The 20160-nt window shown below is 31.4% G+C and overlaps 1 protein-coding gene across 2 annotated transcripts in view; it reads right to left on the bottom strand.

Annotated features, from left to right (window-relative positions):
- Window positions 1-1785: 1785 nt before the first annotated feature.
- Window positions 1786-20160, bottom strand: part of arap3 (ArfGAP with RhoGAP domain, ankyrin repeat and PH domain 3) — a 65370-nt gene continuing 46995 nt past the window's right edge. For both annotated transcript variants that reach the window (XM_056472238.1, XM_056472239.1), the window contains exons 20-34: window positions 19907-20070; window positions 19586-19798; window positions 17753-17858; window positions 17525-17672; window positions 17256-17324; window positions 16146-16220; window positions 15712-15829; window positions 15458-15586; window positions 14318-14454; window positions 14005-14087; window positions 13889-13924; window positions 12495-12558; window positions 12240-12383; window positions 9600-9638; window positions 1786-5414 (exon numbers count right to left, since the gene is read on the bottom strand). In XM_056472238.1, the coding sequence (XP_056328213.1) occupies window positions 5013-5414; window positions 9600-9638; window positions 12240-12383; window positions 12495-12558; window positions 13889-13924; window positions 14005-14087; window positions 14318-14454; window positions 15458-15586; window positions 15712-15829; window positions 16146-16220; window positions 17256-17324; window positions 17525-17672; window positions 17753-17858; window positions 19586-19798; window positions 19907-20070 (1927 nt within the window). In that variant the 3' untranslated portion in view covers window positions 1786-5012. The remainder of the gene's footprint in view (window positions 5415-9599; window positions 9639-12239; window positions 12384-12494; window positions 12559-13888; window positions 13925-14004; window positions 14088-14317; window positions 14455-15457; window positions 15587-15711; window positions 15830-16145; window positions 16221-17255; window positions 17325-17524; window positions 17673-17752; window positions 17859-19585; window positions 19799-19906; window positions 20071-20160) is intronic.

Below are 20160 nucleotides of genomic sequence, written 5' to 3'. Positions count from 1 at the left end.
TACGTTAAACAGGAATTGGGGAAAAAAATAAACAGGGGGGCTAATAATTCAGGGAACTAATAATTCTGACTTCAACTGTATATTATACATATGAAATTGATTTTATTATTAAATCAAGAATATACATTATAGAGCAGCAATGAATACAGTACAGTTGTATTATACACTACCAGTCAAAATTTCAAAACTTATTTTTAATCTTTATTTAATCACAATAGAGTTCATATAGATCATTTATATAATTAAATATATTACATTTAATTAATATATTATTGTTCATATAACATTAATATTGGGAAATAGTCTTCACATTTAGAATGACTGTTTGCTTTGTGAATATATTCATTCATTTTCTTTTTGGCTTAGTCCCTTTATTAATCCAGGGTCGCCACAGCGGAATGAACCGCCAACTTATCCAGCACATGTTTTACGCAGCGGATGCCCTTCCAGCCGCAACCCATCTCTGGGAAAGTGAATATATTTCAAAATGTTATTTATTTCTGTATCATTATTCTAGCCTTAATCACATGACTCTTCTGAAAACATGTTTATTTGCTGCATTGTTTTTCATAAATGATTATTGTTTTTCCCATTTTTTTCTTATTATTGTGAAACAAAATACATTTTACCTATCACAATACTTGCTGAAACCATTGAGTGGTTTCCTGTATTCTCTAAATCATCGTCTTTTCTAAGAATGTTGGAGACAGACACTCATCGACTCCCATAGTAGGAAAAAAAAACATTATGAAATTCAATAGCAAGCGGTTTTTCAACATTCTATAAAGTATCTTCTTTTCTGAAATCAATAGCAACTGATTTCCAACATTTTTTAAAGTATCTTTAAGTTGGAAACAGGTAACCATTGACTCCCATATTACACAAACAAAATATTAAGAAACCAATAGCAACTGATATCCAACATTCATCAAAATATCTTTTCTAAGAAAGTTTTAATTATTATTATTTTTTAATTAAATATATTACATTTAATTAATATATTATTGTTAATATAATGGTCTTCACATTTAGAATGATTGTTTGCTTTGTAAATATATTCCAAAATGTTAATTATTTCTGTTTACTTATTCTAGCATTGATCACATGACCATTCTGAAAACATATTTGCTGCGGAATTTTATAAATGATTATTGTTGTTCCCATTTTTATCTTATTATTGTTAAACAAAATACATTTTACTTTCCACAATACGTTTAGAAAAGTATAAAACAAGGTTCAAAACAACTGCGTGTATTTAAAATAATTGCACAAATATGTTTGTAGCATTATAAATGTTTCTTTGTGACTTTTGCTTAATATAACATCCTTAAAAATTGTTTTGAGAGAAAAAAAACCTGAAAACTTTTACAGTTTTCCACAAACAAATGAACTTTTTTCAAAACATAAAGCTTTATTTAGCACCAAATCATAATATTTTGATTTCTGAAAGATATTGTGAAATTAAAGACAGGAGTTGTGATTAAACCCCAGGAATAAATATTATTTTAAAATATATTTACATAGAAAACAATAAATACCATTTCACAACACTAGTTTTATTCCATTTTTAATCTGTTTATCGCAGCTTTAGTGTCCAGAAGAGACTTTCGAGGACTATTTGAGTTGTTTTTATATTTATTTTATTATTAATATTATTATTATTTTGCTTTTCAAGTAATGTTTACGTATTTGGAAAACAAGACAAAAGTCCAAAGTATATAGAAAAGGGACCAAAAACAACGGATGCAGTACATTTTGTAAAACTTAAGATACACAGACTAAAACCAGAAGGTAAGAACAGATTTATTTAGTTATGAGACTTTATACAACTGTACATGCCTTTAATAAATGCCTGTAAAGGGAGAAGTGAAAACGTGCACTCAAGAGGCTTTTGGATTGTGGGGATTGTATCTGCGCTGTTTCTACACTGCCCTCTACTGTTAAAACACTGTGCCTCCAAACACTGACAAATATTTTGAGAATTATTCAAATAGTCTATATAAATAAATTAATAAATATCATAAACTGTATACATATAAAAAGACCTGGCCAAGGTCCCAGGAGAACTGAAATGCATCCATGCAGTATTTATTTAATCCATCTGCAGTCCTGTGAATATTTCCGCTGCTATTGTGTATCACAGGCTGCTTTACATACATGCATTGTTATGATTCATTTCTTACTGTTATACAGAAAACACATCAATACTGAGCCAAGAAATGGATGAAAAAAAATAGCACATGAACTGAACTTCAATTTTAACTTTAAAGTACAAATAAAACAACAATAAAATACAATTATAATTGTATTTTATAATACAACAATGAAATAAAATGATTTTTCTCATGTAAAACTGTATAAAATGATGAGAGGTCGGTCAGTTTTAGTGTAGCATAGAAACAAATACAAAAGCCTAAACAAATTTACTCACTCAATTTATACAAAAAAATAAAAATCTAATAAATTCTAGCACAGGTTCAGACTTGGTGTTTCTCTTTTCAGTGACTGCTTTGGCACTTTACATTTAAAGTAAATGTTCACCAAAAAGTCCAAATTTACTCACCCTCAAGGTTCCAAAACCTTAACAAGTCTCTTACTTCAATTGAATGCAAAAGAAGATATTTTGAAGAATGCTAAGACCATTGAGTTGTTTCCTGTATTCTCCAAATCATCGTCTTTTCTAAGAACGTTGGAGACAGGCATACATTGTCTCCCTTAGTAGGAAAAAAACATGGAAATGTTTTCAACATTCTATAAAGTATCTTCTTTTTTTGAGAATGTTGGAAATCAGTTGCATTTCACTCCCATAGTAAGAATAAAAATACAATGAAAATCAATAGCAACCCATTTCCAACATTCTCTAAAATATCGTCTTTTCTAAGAATGCTGAAAATAGATAGCCATTGATTTACATAGTGGAAAACAATATGATGGAATCCAAAGCAACTGGTTTCCAACATTTTATAAAGAAACTTTCTAAGAAAGTTGGAAACAGGTAACCATTGACTTCCATATTAGGAAAATACTAAGGAACCAATAGCAACTGATTTACAACATTCTTCAAAATATCGTCTTTTCTAAGACTGTTGGAGACAGGCATACACAACTCCTATGGTAGGAAAAAAAACATTATGGAAATCAATTGCAACAGGTTTTCAACATTCTATAAAGTATCTTCTTTTCTGAGAATGTTGGAAATCAGTAGCATTTCACTCCCATAGTAAAAGAAAAATACAATGAAAATAAATAGCACCCATTTCCAACATTCTCTAAAATATCTTATTTTCTAAAAATGCTGGAAATAGATAGCCATTGATTTACATAATGGAAAACAATACGATGGGATCAATAGCAACTGGTTTCCAACATTTTCTTAAGTATCTCCTTTTCTAAGAAAGTTTGAAACAATTGACTTCCATATTAGAAAAAATACTAAGGAACCAATAGCAACTGGTTTATAACATTCTATAAAGTATCTTCTTTTCTAAGAACGTTGGAGACAGGCATACAGGACTCCCATATTAGGAAAAAAACATTATGGAAATCAATAGCAACAGGTTTTCAACATTCTATAAAGTATCTTCTTTTCTGAGAATGTTGGAAACCAGTAACCATTCACTCCTATTGTAATACAAATACTATGGAAATTAATAGCAACCCATTTCCAACATTCTCTAAAATATCTTATTTTCTAAGAATGCTGGAAATAGATAGCCATTGATTTATATTGTAGGAAAAATACTATGAGGATCAATAGCAACTGATTTCTAACATTCTTCAAAATATCTTCTTTTCTAAACATTTTTAGAAACAGGCACTCATTGAGCCCCATAGAATCAATAGCAACTGGTTTCCTACATTTTCTAAAGTATCTTCTTCTCTAAGAAGATTGGAAACAGGTAACCATTGTCTTCCATATTAGAAAAAATACTAAGGAACCAATAGCAACTGGTTTACAACATTCTTCAAAATATCTGCTTTTCTAAGAACATTGTAGACAGGCATACATGACTCCCATAATAGAAAAAAACAAGGAAATCAATAGCAACAGGTTTTCAACATTCTATAAAGTATCTTCTTTTCTGAGAATGTTGGAAACCAGTAGCCATTCACTCCTATAGTAAGAATACAAATACTATGAAAATCAATAGCAACCCATTTCCAACATTCTCTAAAATATCTTCTTTTCTAAGAATGCTGAAAATAAAAATTGATTGACATACATAGTAGGAAAAATACTATGGTAATTAATAGCAACTGATTTCCAACAATCTTCAAAATATCTTCTTTTCTAAGAAAGTTTGAAACAGGTAACCATTGACTCCAATATTAGGAAAAATACAATGAGAATCAATATCAACTGCTTTCTAACATTCTTCAAAATATCTTATTATCTAAGAATTTTAGAAACAGGTACTCATTGACTCCCATAGTAGGAAAAAAATCTGATGGGAATCAATGGCAACTGGTTTACAGAATTCTCTAAAGTATCTTCTTTTTTTAAGAATGTTGGAAACCAGTAGCTGTTCACTCCCAGAATGAGCAAAAAATACTATGAAAATTAATAGCAACTCATTTCCAACATTCTCGTGTAAAATATCTCCTTTTCTAACAATACTGGAAATAGAAACAATGCATTGACAATAGCAACCAGTTTCCAACATTCTTCAAAATATCTTCTTTTCTAAGAATTTTAGAAACAGGCACTCATTGACTCCCATATAAAAAAAACCCTATGTAAATCAATAGCAACTGGTTTCCAACAATCTCTAAAATATCTTATTTTCTTAAAATGCTGGAAACAGGTAACCACCGACTGCCATTGTATGAAAAATACTACTGGTTTCCAATATTGCTTTGCTTTGCATTCATCAGATGTAGTTCAAGTGGAAATGATATGAAATTGGTTTTGGGTGGACTGTCCCTTTAAATAAACAAACATTTAATACTGAATTCTTCCTAGCCCATTTCAAAACAAAACAACAACAAAAAAGCGCACATCATTCTGAAGCTCAGGTGAGGTTTTCAGCCTCATCAGACTCTGGTTTCTTGCAGAACATGGTTGACAGTTCCTGTAGCAGTAGTTCCTGTTGTGGGCTGCACGAGCGGTGAGCCCTGTGATGACCTGGGATGGGCAGAGAGTCAGAAGATCCATCGTGGCTCAGAGCGTCCAGAGACTCACCTGAGGACACAAATGGCCTGGAGCCCAGCATGCGGTCCAGGGACGTAGTTTTCCTCTGTCCCAGGCTGATGGGTCGCATGGGCACCTCCTGTGTCTCTGCATGGCCGCTGGACAGAAAACTGGTCTCCAAAGACTTGAGCACCTGCAGGCCAAAGTCTCCCACCTCCTCGTATAAAGGCTCGGGGATTTCAATGCGCTCCTCAAATGAGTCCTGCTGCTGTATCTTCATGGGCTGAAGAGGACAAATAGGGGACAACAATGACATACAGTACTGAGAGGTATGAAGAAACAGGTGTAGATTTTAAAAGACTATATTGAACTGCATTGTGTTAGGTTACTAATCCAATAGCAAAAGTTCTTGTAATGGCTTTCATTAAAATAAGGCCGTTCATTATATTATTACTTATATATAAGTCTTTACTTAGTAATAGCATAGCAAAGATAGGAAAAACATACTAATGGGTTGAATTAAATTTAAAACAGCAGTATGAGAAACTATCATTCACTAAATAGCAAAAGGACAATTTTATATTAAGAGGGAATACATTATTTTAAAATAAAAATGTACATTTAATTATTATATTATTAATGCATTATTACTGATATTGTTATTAAAGATAACTAAACTGTTTTATAATTATTATTTTCATTTTTGTTTGGAATTAGGAGCAATATACAAACTATACTGTAATATATTAAATAATGTTAATTATTATAATTGATTTAATAATATCCTTTATATACTTCTAACTTTAATGTAATTATTGTATTGTATGTACGTTTTATTATTATTGTTATATAATAATATTGTTGCAGAAGTCAAATATGAAAAATACACTACCTGACAAAAGTCTTGTCGCTTATCTAAAATTAAGGGAATAACAAATAATAACTTGACTTCAAGTTGATCATTTGGTATCAGAAGTGGCTTATATGAAAGACAAAGTCCTCTAGATTACGCTTTTTACTCAAGTAAAATATGATCATGACTTGATTTTTAATTATTTAATTAGGACCATAATGTCTGACATTGCTTAGACAAAAGTCTTGTCACTTAACAGAAATAATGCACAGTATAGAATATAAAGTCATGGTGCAGTGGAAAAAAAAACTAATACTGCAATGAACTATGACTCCCATTAGCTTGGAGGACTGCATCCACACATCTCTGCAATGACTCAAATATCTTATTAATATAGTCATCTGGAATGGCAAAGAAAGCATTCTTGCAGGACCTCCAAAGATTCTTTGGATTCATCTTCAATGCCTCCTCCTACATCTTACCCCAGATATGCTCAATAATGTTCATGTCTGGTGACTGGGCTGGCCAATCATGGAGCACCTTGGCCTTCTTTGCTTTCAAGAACTTTGATGTGGAGACAGAGAAGGAGTGATAATCTGCTGAAGAATTTGCCCTCTCCTGTGGTTTGTAATGTAATGGGCAGCACAAATGTCTTGAGACCTCAGGCTGTTGATGTTGCCATCCACTCTGCAGATCTCTGACACACCCTCATACTGAATGTAACCCCAAACCATGATTTTTCCTTCACCAAACTTGACTGATATCTGTGGGAATATTGGGTCAATGCAGGTTCCAATAGGTCTTCTACAGTATTTGTGATGATTGGAAAGCAGTTCAACAGATGATTCATTGGACAAATCTACCTTCTGCCACTTTTCCAAATGATCAACTAGAAGTCAAGTTATTATTTGTTGCTCTTACAACTTGGCTCAACAACAAGACTTTTGTCAGGTAGTGTATTATTTCATATTTATATGATATACACTCAATTTGTTCAAACTACTTAATTAAAATGAGCTGAAAAAACACAATTCTTAAGCTTTTTGGGAGGCAACTTAATTGTTTTATGTTCAACCAACTTAAATTTGTAAAAAACTAATAAGCTAACTTAATTCCTTCATGTTGTCCCAACACAAATTGATTGTGTAGAACTCAGCCTTTTTACAGTGTATAGCATCCTATTCAATAAGCTACTATCATTATTATATTATTATTATACACTGTAACTCAGATGTGATTGTTGATCTACAGAATTATATTCTAACAGTAAATAAGCAATAATGTAGTAGTGAATATAATATTACATTAACCTTATATTATGCAACAATAACAATGACAATTTGAAAGGATTTTGTGAACCCAATGGTTCTTGAGATCAAAAAAGGGAATGTTTTACAGGATTGTTGTGTATTTTCACAGCAAAACACAACAATGGAAGCAAATAATAGCATAAATTTAGAGTAAAGGTCACAAAATCAGTCATTTTAGCTAACAAATATAATCCCCCTGCAAAAAATCAATCCAAAATATTAAAATATACTATATATATATATACTATACTAAGTACAGATGAAATCAAAACTAACAAAGTTGATTTTGTTAGCTCACATTGCTAGTTTTGTGGTGAATTAAGGGAAAAAATCATTTGGCCTTGTAATCTAAAATTGAAATCTGAAAATGCTCTTCTTCGATTACGTCTGAGGTATTGTGTCATTAATACTGTTTGACAATACAAAAAAAACTCTAGTTCATGCAGACTTTAAATGAATAAACTACAGTTGAAGTCAAAATTTGATGTTTTTTTTATTCTTTATTAAATATTTCCCGATTGATGTTTAACAGAGCAAAGAAATTTTCACAGTATGTCTGATAATATTCTTTCTTCTGGAGAAAGTCTTATTTGTTTTATTTCGGCTAGAATAAAAGCAGTTTTAAATTTTATTAAAAACCATTTTAAGGTCAAAATTATTAGCCTCTTTAAGCTTTTTTTTTTTTTTGATAGTCTACAGAACAAACACCAGTTATACAAACTTGCCTAATTACCCTAACCTGCCTACACTGAAGAAAATGATTCAAAGATGATTCCTTGGATTTACAATTTTTTTAAAGTTAAGTGGTTGTAAACAACTTATTTGGGCTGAATTTAAACAAACAAGTTGAACATTGCTCCGTTTAATTTGTTTAAATTCAACCCATATAAATTGTTTGCAACAGTTTTGCAGACAACTTTTTTTTTCAGTGTAGTTAATCCTTTAATGTCACTTTAAGCTGTATAGAAGTGTCTTGAAAAATATCTAGTCAAATATTATTTACTGTCATCATGGCAAAGATAAAAGAAATCAGTTATTAGAAATGAGTTATTAAAACTATTATGTTTAGAAATGTGTTGAGAAAATCTCTGCGTTAAACAGAAATTGGGGAAAAAATAAACAGGGGGGCTAATAGTTCAGGGGGGTTAATAATTCTGACTTCAACTGTATATAAAACTATAAAATACAAAATAAATGTGAAAATGTACTTTAAAATATTAGACTATTGTTTCTCTTTTTAACATCACTTATTTTTTTGGTTTAGATATTTGTATTGATTTTCAATTTTCAAATGAGAAACAACAACAATACAAACCCCAGACCCATACCAACCCAACAGCGGGATAGCGCTCACTTTAGCCAAAAATAAACAAATATGCAATTGTACATGTAGGTTTAAATTCAAATACAAGGAAATAATAATAACAATAAATAATAATAATAATAAAAATAATAATAAAATAAATAAATTTAACAAACATATAACCATACATACCATATGTACAGCAAAATCTACATCACTTATTTTTTAAATAGAACTTTATAAGCTATAAACTTCATCCATACAAGTACCCTTGTCCACACAAAGGAGCAAGTCCAAGCAAATCCGTCTCCTGACCACAAACAGCATGTCAAAATCAGCATTTTAACCACACAGCTCTTAGACTCCCAACACACAGGTGACTATTATCTCACCAAAATACGTAATCATACAGACAACCTGGCTAGATGATCTTCCATTATGTGAACAAAAGCAGTATTTGTGGTGACGCAGAGCGAGCGAAATTCGCCCCTCGACAATCACTTCCTTTTCTGAGTTGAAACTTTTGTCTCACTATCAGAGTGACAACATCAAGATAATTGCCGAATACACTGAAGACAAAGCCAGAAGCCCGCAGACAATTTGCTTAGCGAAAGCTTCTGGGCAGGAACACACACCAGAGGCCTGAAAAACACAACCCTCCCTCAAGGCTACAGTTGCAGAACAATGCAGAAGCGCCTTTCTTCCTCCAAATGCATCCTGTCATATCAGGAAAGCCACAGGAACGGGGGGAAGGACCGAGGAAGTCAAAGGGAATTCCTCTAGTAAGTACAGGCTCTTTTGTAAAGCGCACTTCTAAAACTCGTTCCATGCAAAAGTCATTTGATACTTTCCAAACCTCCTACTTTTTACCTTCTGACCAGACACTGTAATCGGAGTAATTGTGGCTAAGTTGTGTTGAAGAAACAGCAACAATTTTGTGGGCAAAGGTGCGATAATTGAACATTAAACACATATAATCTCCAGGTGAAGAGAAATACTTACAAAAAACATGGAGAGTGCTCTTCTTGTGTGAAGCTTCCTCTGCAAAAACAAACACACACAAAGTCAAGAAGCTAAAGCCCAAAGTGCCCTGCAATTATTCCTTTTCTACACACAAGTGTTTTCTGTTTATTTACGTTTGTGAATTGCATTATGGGACCTTGATCTCTGCTCTGTCGACTTTTGATGTTGAAAATTCAACTCTATAGTTAAAAAAAAAAGTGACTTTTATAGACATTTTTGTAGTTTGAAAAATAAACATAATATTTATGGACAAATAAGTCTGTAAGACAGCTGAAATGTACTGGCAGATTATTACAAGGTTTTGTACCATAATATACAACACCAACCCAAACAATATATGACTTTAAACTGTTAAAATGTTAGTTAACTATTAAAAAGTCACTTTATCAAACTTTTCAAGGTTAAAAGTTGTTGGAAAAAAAGATTAAGGTGCCATAATGCAAATATTGAGAAGCATAAATGAAAGAGGAAAAATAAACATAAAAACATGAATCTCAAAATAAGGAAAACTGCTAATTTAGATTTTTTTTATCGTGCATGTGTGTTAAAGATTGTGACCAGTGCATGTGACATGCTGTGCTGAACTACTACTACAATTATGTATGTAAATATCATGCCAATGCATAACTATCTTGTGGTTTGGTAATTTAGTAGCTAATTCATATGAATTTGTACAGTCTTGTAAATACACTTTCTTTCTAAAAAAATCATACAAATTAATAAATTATCCACTAATTTAGCACAACATTAAGTCGTTAAGTTTTCCCATTTTTAACATTTTGTCATCTAAATGCCGTCTAAGATCGTTTAAAAGTAGTAGTTGTGACATGGGACGATAACTGTTTTCAAGGTATACCGCGGTCAAGGTTTTAAATCCGCCAAGGTTTTAAATCCGCCAAAGTTTTCTGGTATACCATTCCTAAGGTATATGTAAGTTTGTTGTTTTTTTTAAACATGTTTTTGTAACTATTTTCTTTCGTTTTTTCGGGCAACAGTATCTCCAGCAGAAAACGAACCTCTACATCAAAAGCTACTGGTCCATGTTTCTTAAAATAAAATATACTGTGTTCAATGAGGGGAAACAGTTATTTTTTATTCAGATATTCAAAAAGAACTTATTTTGGAGCAGTGGTTATAATACCGTGATATTTTTATCCAAGGTTATCATACCATCAGAATCTTATATCGGCCCATGCCTAGTTTTGAATGTGTTTGTTGCCTGCATTTTTGACTGTGCTTTTGACTGTTTTTGCTCTCGTTTCTACTAATTCATCCACAAGATGTAAACACTAAATCCAGCCTTTGTTTCACAGACAGTAAAGAATATGAGGACAGTGAACTATGGCAAGTTTGAAAAGTTTGCTTTAAAAATGTTTTTAAATTTTAATGTATTAACACAAACATATATATATATATATATATATATATATATATATATATATATATATATATATATGTATGTATGTTTGTGTTACCAAATTATATATATATATATATATATATATATATATATATATATATATATATATATATATATATATATATATATATATATATACTACCGGACAAAAGTTTGGGGTCAGTAGGATTTTTAAACGTTTTAAAATAAGCTTCTCCTGCTCACCAACGCTGCATTTATTTAATCAAAAATACAGAACAAAATGTAAAGTTGTGAAATGTTCTTGCACTATAAAATAACTGTTCAAAAGGAGTTTATGATTTAACTTAAAATTTTATTCCAGTGATTTTAAAGATGAATTTTTAGCTTCATTACTCCAGTCTTCAGAGTCACATGATCCTTCACAAATCACTTTAATATTAATTATTATTGTTGTTATTATTATTATTATTATTATTGGTAATAGTAATAAAAGCAATAATGACTGGAGTAGTTTTCATTTTAAACTACACACAATAAGAAAGCAGTTATTAATTTTTTTTTATAAATATTTAACAATCTAACTTTTTTTTTTTACATTTAATAAATGGCGCCTTGATGAACAGAATAATTTTCTTAAAAAAAAACATTTAACAAAAACTGACCCCAAACCTTTGACTGGTAGTGCATGTGTGTATATATATATGTATATATATATATATATATATATATATATATATATTTTTTTTTTTTTTTTTTTTTTTTTTTATATATATACATTTTTTAATACCCCACGGAACAATTTAACTCATAAAGGTTTGAAAGCAACTTGAGGGAAAGCAAATATTGAGTAAACTTGTATTTGTGGGTGAATTATCTCTTTAAATTTTAAACAGGCTTGCCGTATTGTTTTAGTATGGCACCAAATGACATGTTAAAAGACCGCATGTTTCAAGACAAAATCTGAGACAGTCCTCGCTGCAGCCTGCAGCTTGATGACGTACCGGGTCAGGTCCACTACATAATGGACGATCACTTACACCTTCCCCTAAGCTAAACCCAACCGTCACAGTAGCATGGCCGTTAACCTAGTGGCCGATACAATGCCCACAACACAGTTGACTTGGTCCTGTATGTCAATGTGGTTACAGACTGCAAGTAAGACATCTTGTAAAATCTCAAAGCAACAACAAGCATGTGTCACATGCCCTGATCCACTAGAGGGCGGCAGTGTGCTGTACCAGAGTCTGATTGGCAGAGAGCATGGTGGAGTTGGTGTTGCTCTCCTCTCCTCTGATGGGCACGAGCGGCATGGTGCCAAACTTCTGCTTGGAGATGTCCGAGGATGAGTGCCGTCTCATCACCGGCGGCCGCAGATCATCATTCTGAAATGATGATGTTATCAGAAAATGTTATGTTCATTCGCAGTTATGTTCATTCGCAGTTGGAACTATTACATAAACATTCACAATTGTTTAATGTAAAGCAGGCCATACCTGTGCTTTTAATAAATTGGTCATCCAGTCCCATAATTCAGTTTCACAGGAACAGCTGAGATACCTGTGAGGTCAAATGATTTTGATCTTATAACAGACATTACAGATAGATTACAAAGAAAAATAGTCTATTTACGGTTTAAAATTAGGACTCATCAAGAACAAAATGAAAGTGAAAATCATTAATTTATTAAATTAATTAAAAAATAGAGTAATTTAATACAGTTAGTTACAGTTGAGGACAAAATTATTAGCTCTCCTGTGAAATTGTTATGTTTTCCAAATATTTCCCAAGTAACCCATAATAAATGTTAATAACTAATTTCTAATAACTAATTATTTTGGTTTTGCCATGATGACAATGCATAATTTTTACTAATATAATATAATATAATATAATATAATATAATATATAAACATCACTTGGGGAAATTCACAGTTCACAGGAAGGCTCATAAAAATTAAAATGAATGAAAATGATATATGTTTTAGAGCGATTATAAAATCAGACCACATTGTTATTAGATAAATTTATAATCTGATGAGCAACTCTGATTATCACTCACAAGCAGCTTAATATTTCATGTTTATAAAGAGGTTTTCGTTCCTACCAATTATTGCAATACAGCTTAAAATTGTTTGTTTTTATCTATACACACTTTCATACATGCATTCATGTATAAATAAAAGTTATGATGAATTATTATGTACATTTTTTTTAAATAATAAACCTTTAATATTACACATTTTGTTAATCAAATAAAGCACATACAGTTTCATACATCATTAGTAAAGCAAGCGGCCACTGGCAGGTGTGGGAAAAATGGGTCTTAAAGGCTGCATAACGCTAAATGAGATTAAATCTACAGTTTAATGCTTATTATAAAAGTACTTCAAATATCTATGTGGCGTCTTACAATTGTAATCACAATTATTTATATTGATATAACCAATTATATTGGCAAATTATAAGGCATCATAAAAAACAGTCCTTAAAGTGAATTTTAAAAAGCATAAAATTTTATCACTATTTATTCTCCCTCAAGTTCCAAACCTTTATGAGCTTCTTTATTCTGTCGAAGACAAAAGAATATCTTTTGAAGAAAGCTGAAAACCTGTTCCCATTGACTGTAATAGTAATAAAATATTACAGAAGTCAATGGTTACAGGTTTCCAGCTTTCTTCAAAAGATCTTCTTTTGTCTTCGACAGAAGAAAGAAACTCAAACAGGTTTTGAAAAAGTGACGGGAGAGTAAATGATGACAGTATTTTCAGTTTTGAGTGAACTATCCCTTTAAGAAAGTATTGTTTTCTTATGGATTCATTCTCTATCAAATTCTAATGGAATAACAGATTTAATTCTACAGTATAACACATATACATATAACACTCACAATTGCTGCTTGTCCAGCAGTACTGTTAATCCCCATCTGCAGGAAAGCACAGTCATTATTTATAACAAATACTTTATGTCAACTGACAAAAAAGGAAGTGAAAACAGGCATCTTACTTAGTTGGAGGTTTTAGCTTCTTTCTGATCCCCATGTAAATCTTTAAAGTCTTCAGTTGCCATTCTTTCTCAGGCTTGTTGCTCTGTAAAATGGGAACAATGAAATGCTTTACAACTTTTGTTTTCAGTTCAGACTGTCTGTTTTTTTTTTTCTACAGAAGCCTCGAATGAAGAACTGTATTATTATTGCTTATTATATGGACACCAATACAAATAAGTTTTGTTTTTAACCTTTTACGGTGTTATCCTTGACGAATGAAGTCTATTCACTTAATTTTTCCTCAAATGTAAAGAAAAAAGAAAGAATACACACTTTTTTGTCCTTCATCAGGAGTAATTTGTGGTCTTTAATTTGGAAAGATCGCTCCTGGAATTTGTTTCCTTGTAAGAGTTTGGGCGGCTCTTCACGACACTTCAGCACTCCGGACTTGACGATTTCACTCTTATAGGCTGTGAAAGATACAACAGGTCAAAACCAGAAACAACACAGAGAAGAAGAGTTGGTTTATTTGATGCAACAACAAATAGTTTTAGAGTTTTAGGTTTGGATGTTGTCTAGTAATGGCGGGGCAATTCGCTGTGGCAACCCCGGATAAATAAGGGACTAAAGCGAAGGAAAATGAATGAATGAATGAATGATGTGTAACAATATTCCAATATAAAACTATTTTATTTTACTTTTTGTTATTAATTCATTCTTTCTTTATTATTATTATCATCATCATCATTATTATTATTATTATTATTATTATTATTATTATTATTATTATTGTTATTATTGTTGTTATTATTATTATTGGCTCAATCTCATTCAGTTTGAAGTCAGATTTCTTTCTCTTATTTGAATGGAAGAGAGAAATAAAACACTTTTAAGGTAACAATTAAGGACATTTAAGTTGTTACAAAAAATAACAAATACATCTTTTTGTTTGAAACTTTCTATTAATCAACAGTCCTGAAGAAAGAGAATTTTCACAGATATATATTAAGCAGAACAACTGTTTTTAACATTGAAAAGAATCATTTCCTGAGTACCAAAACAGCATATGAGAATGATTTCTGATAAATCACTTGACACTAAACTGAAATAATAACACTAAATATAAGCTTTACCACAAGGATAAATGACTGTATCTTAAATATATTAATATTATAAATATAATAAATTATTTAATAAATTCAATTAAATAATAAATCTAATTGCAAAATTTGACTATATTCAAATACATAATCATGAAGGATTTTATCATCTTAAATTAAAAGAGAATGAGACTGTATAGAATATTTGAACTTATTTTTAAAATTGTCATAATAAATGTAAATATATATATATATATATAAACAAACTCATAATTGGGTTCAAACCATTTAAATATTCATGACAACATGACACTTTTTAAATGACAGACACTTTTTTCTGGAAAGAAATCAGCTGAAATGAAAGTGCTTTCACCTGTGAAAATGTCTATAGCTTCTCCTCTGGGAACTTTCTTGACCACCAAATATGCTGAACTGGGATCAGACATTTTACACCATTGTAGAGCTTGTTCCAGAACCTTCTCTTTGGGGTGAAGAGGCCGCTCTGCACAAATGACAATAAATAACACAGCTTTTTAAAAAAAACTGTTAGACTCTAAAGTGTGAATGAGTTTTAATTCAGAAGTGACTGAAGTGATTCTGTGTGAATGAATGTGTATTTGGTTTTACCGAGCTCTCCTTCCTCAATGGCCTCAAAGGTCATCCACACATCCTTCTCTCCTGCAGGGATGTTCCTCATGTACAGCACCTGATTGGTCAGTTCCTCCGCACACATAGTGGGAGACACCTGTGGGGGAAAAAATACAAATAAATTTACACAAGTGGTATGCAATAATGGCTTGAATCTACCACCAAGTGCTTATATTGTGGAATAGCAAAGTTGCATCCAGCTATAAAACAGACAACACAACTGTTTTAGGAGATGTTCATGTTTCAATGTTTTTTTTTTACAATGATAGTATCTTTTTTATATCTTAGCCATCTTTGAGGTTATCTATGTGCTGGTGTGCCCTTTTGTCAGACATTATTGTGCATAAATTAACTATATATAAATTTTACAGTTTCAACAGAAAATGTTTTGTTGTTTTCCCTTGGACGCTTACCTTCAGAGTGATACAGCAATCTGGTATCTTTTCTTCAAGATAAACTTCAATAATCAAGTCTCCAGCCTGTGAGAGCTGGAAAAACAACAGAAACAAATATTAATATATATGGATAAAATGAAAACTCTCTAAGTCAAATGACACATGGTATTATCAAAAGATGAGTGCATTGTAATTAAAGATAATTTACATTCATGCATAAATTAAAGTCAAGTAATTTAACACTTAAATAATGAAAATATATTTGTATTTTTGAACATTTTTTATATTTGTAGGGCTGTTTAATATTTAATTACAACTAACAACTAACAGACTGATCCACGCTGAATTAATTAATGCAAAAACATGGCAGACCAAGTACCGAGTGCTTTACATGTTCATACTGTTCAGTAGTCCAACATTTCTGTTAAAAATCCTTTTTTAATTGGCCATAAGTACTATTTTAATTTTCTGAGATACTGAATTATAAGGTTTCCTTAGCTGTAAGCCATAATCATCAAAACAAAAAGAAATGAACACGTATAAACTATATCAATCTGTGTAATATAAATTTATATATAATATTCAGGTTTCACTTTTTGATTTGAATTAGTATAGTAACCAACGTTTCAATGACATTCTAATTTATTGAGATGCACCTGTATGTAATATATGGGTTTACTGTTTATATTTATGTAAATACACATACATGTATATAGTTTTTAAAATATTTAAACATATTTTCGGGTCTATATATAATTTTATGTTTTAAATAAACAGTTTATAAATAAATATCCTATAAATTTCCTATAAATCAATTTAAATATACATGGATGTGTGTATTTGTAAAAACACATAATAAATATACATGATACACACAAAATGTTAATTAAACAAACCTTTATTTTCTATACGATTAGTTACGATTAATCATTGAACAGCACTAAATATTAGTTTTATTCATGGATGTCATTTGATAATGAAAAGATTGTCATTTTTCAGACATTCTGAACAGCTGTCACTTTGTGAAAAAAATGCTTTGAAAAAACGGATTTTCTAAAAGAAATATTGATATAAATAAATGAACAATATAATTCCAAACATAATCAGTATTATAAAGCTATACTGTACCTGTGTGTCTCTCCATGTGGTTATCAAACTGATTTCCAAATCAATCTGCGTTTGATGTTCTTCATCAACCTGAGCAAACACACAAAAAAAACAACGATAAAAAATTACAAGCAAAAATGTTTCACATTTAAACTTGATGCCACAAATATTTGACAAAATATACAAATGTCGATAGTATTTCTGTGCCACTTACTGGTATCATGATATTCTGTGAATAGATTCTCAATTATACACTATAACATCATGCAATTTTGAAGTTATCCACTTACATCAAATATATAGAGATAGTTATCAATGAGGTCTTCTATGATTTTGACCTCATGTTCCCCTTTGCCATCAGTCTGAAACAGGCTGGGTGCAAAAAGCAGGGACAGGTTTTTAGTGCACATCTGATTCAGATCCGCACACTTCTGAACCCTATAGAGAGCGAGAGAGGAGGAGTGTTAAAGGTGCTATAATTCGCAGAAAACCGACGCAAGGGCAATAAAGTTACTCACCGGTACAAATGACTGATGAGCGCTGCTAAAGTGGTTCTGTTGACCCGTGGTAAACCTCGAATCAGCTCTTTGTATCGATCCAAACGCTGTGTCTTCAGAGGGATCTCTGCGTAAAGTACAAGAAATCACTGAGACACTCTGAAAATTCAGTGTTTGTTGTCACTTATTTGAATATTCTGGCTCATTTTCTACATCACAACTGTGGTTATGACATGCATTTTTGTATTACTTGTGCAATTAAAAATGCAAATACATTGTAAATTTTTATAATTGCAAAACTGTTAATTTGTAAATTAATTATAATTTAAATGATGTATTATAAAAAAAGTGAAATTATAAAAATAAAATCTATTTCAAATTAAAGTTCATCTTAAAAAAGCCCTAAAAAAGAAATAAATAATTATATCTATTTTTATATATATATATATATATATATATATATATATATATATATATATATATATATATATATATATATATATATATGTATATGTATATATATATATATATATATATATATATATATATATATATATATATATATATATATATATTAAGCACACATTAAAATATTTCTTATTGGAAATGTTTCACTTTATTAATGTAAATTCACCATTATATCATTATGGTATCTGAAGACTCACGTGACACAAAAGACTGCAATAATGATGCTGAAAATTAAGATTTTCCACCACATTGATAATGTCAGGGATTTTACACCTTTTACAACTTCAACTTCCAGCACAAAAAGGAAAAAAAGTTCAGTTATTGGCTAAAGTATCTTTTTTAAGTTTGGTCTCTTTCTATCTAAAGCTGATATCTCAAAAACGACCTCACAGTCAGATTTTGTTTGGGTGTAGTACCAAACTTTCAAGACCAGTTGTTTATAATATTTCATGTGCATTGGTATTCAAAACTCAAAGTTAAATCCTTGTGAGCCCGAGAATCTAAAATTAATGAACTGTTCCTATGTCAACTGTTTTGAAAATCAGTCACCAACTGGAAACCATAGTTTGTAAGCTTTCAACCATTCATTCATTTTCTTTTCGGCTTACTCCCTTTATTAATCAGGGGTCGCCACAGTGGAATGAACCAACTTATCCAGCATGTGTTTTACGCAGCAGATGCCCTTCCTAGCCAACACTTAGAAACACCCATACAATCTTGCATTCACACACATACACTACGGCCAGTTTAGCTTATTCAATTCACCCAATGTCTTTGGACTGAACATGAACACGGGGAGAATATGTAAACTCTACACAGAAATGCCAACTGACCCAGCCAGGAGTCAAACCAGAGAACTTCTTGCTGTGAGGAGACAGCGCTACCCACTGAGCCACCGTGTCACTCTAACAGTTTCATTTTTGCTGTATATCTGATCACAATGATTAACAATCATAATAAATCATAATAATCATAATAAAATCACAGTACTGTTTGCTTTCATAAGCATGCCGCAAATAAATTTAAAGGGATAGCTCACACAACAAATTAAAATGGACTGAAAATTAATCCAAATTCATTAGTTTCGTTCTTCTGTTTAACAATAAAGAAGATACTTTGAAGAAAGCTGAAAATCTGTAACCACTGACTTCCATAGTAAGAAATAAGAAAAAAATACTAATGGAAGTCAATAGTTACAGGTTTTCATCTTTTAAAAAAATATATTCTTTTGTGTTTAACAGAAGAAAGAACGTCAACAAGTAAATGGAGACTAAATTAGAGACAGAGTTTTCAGTTTTGGGTGAACTACCCCTTTAGGAGACATTATGCTGAAAACAGCCCATAATATTTACATTTTTTGAACACTGAATTGAATACTGTACTTACTAGCAGCTTCCTTCCAGAAGGGGTGGAGGTCAGCCATGAATATGGGGTCATCAATCTCCCGAAAGAACCTTTTCAGAACATCAGTCACATCCTCAATGAAGTTATCTCCAATACGGAGCTTCACGTTCCGGGCGTCCTTACGAAACTCTTCCATCAAAAGCTTGATTCTGGACTTGGCACCATTTTTTCTGTAAATACCCTCGTGACCCAGACCTGTGGCAGAGTGTGAAATCAGCTGATTATCATGTTTATGTAATATAAGATTCAGGCAAACAAGAAATCTAAATAAACCAGAAGTAATGAATCAGTCTCTCTTCTCACCATACTGGGTTATGAAGGCAATGCAACTGTCCACTATGATGGGAATGTCGTTTCTGCTGAGCTGCTGATCCTTCAGGGTGTTTCCTTTCCCCCCTGCAGCCTTCTGGATGTCCGCGTACCAGAGGGAAAAATCAGTCCTGCCCATGCCCTGCAGATGAAGAGTCCTGCAGACAGACATTCAATTATGATGAAAAATTAGTGCAAGTTCTCCTTTGTTTGGAATAGAATCAGAAATAAGTATTGAAGTGCCCCTA

Source organism: Danio aesculapii, chromosome 14 (assembly GCF_903798145.1).
Source record: "Danio aesculapii chromosome 14, fDanAes4.1, whole genome shotgun sequence".
Taxonomy (NCBI): Eukaryota; Metazoa; Chordata; class Actinopteri; order Cypriniformes; family Danionidae; genus Danio; species Danio aesculapii.
This window is presented reverse-complemented; position numbering and strand designations above follow the sequence as displayed.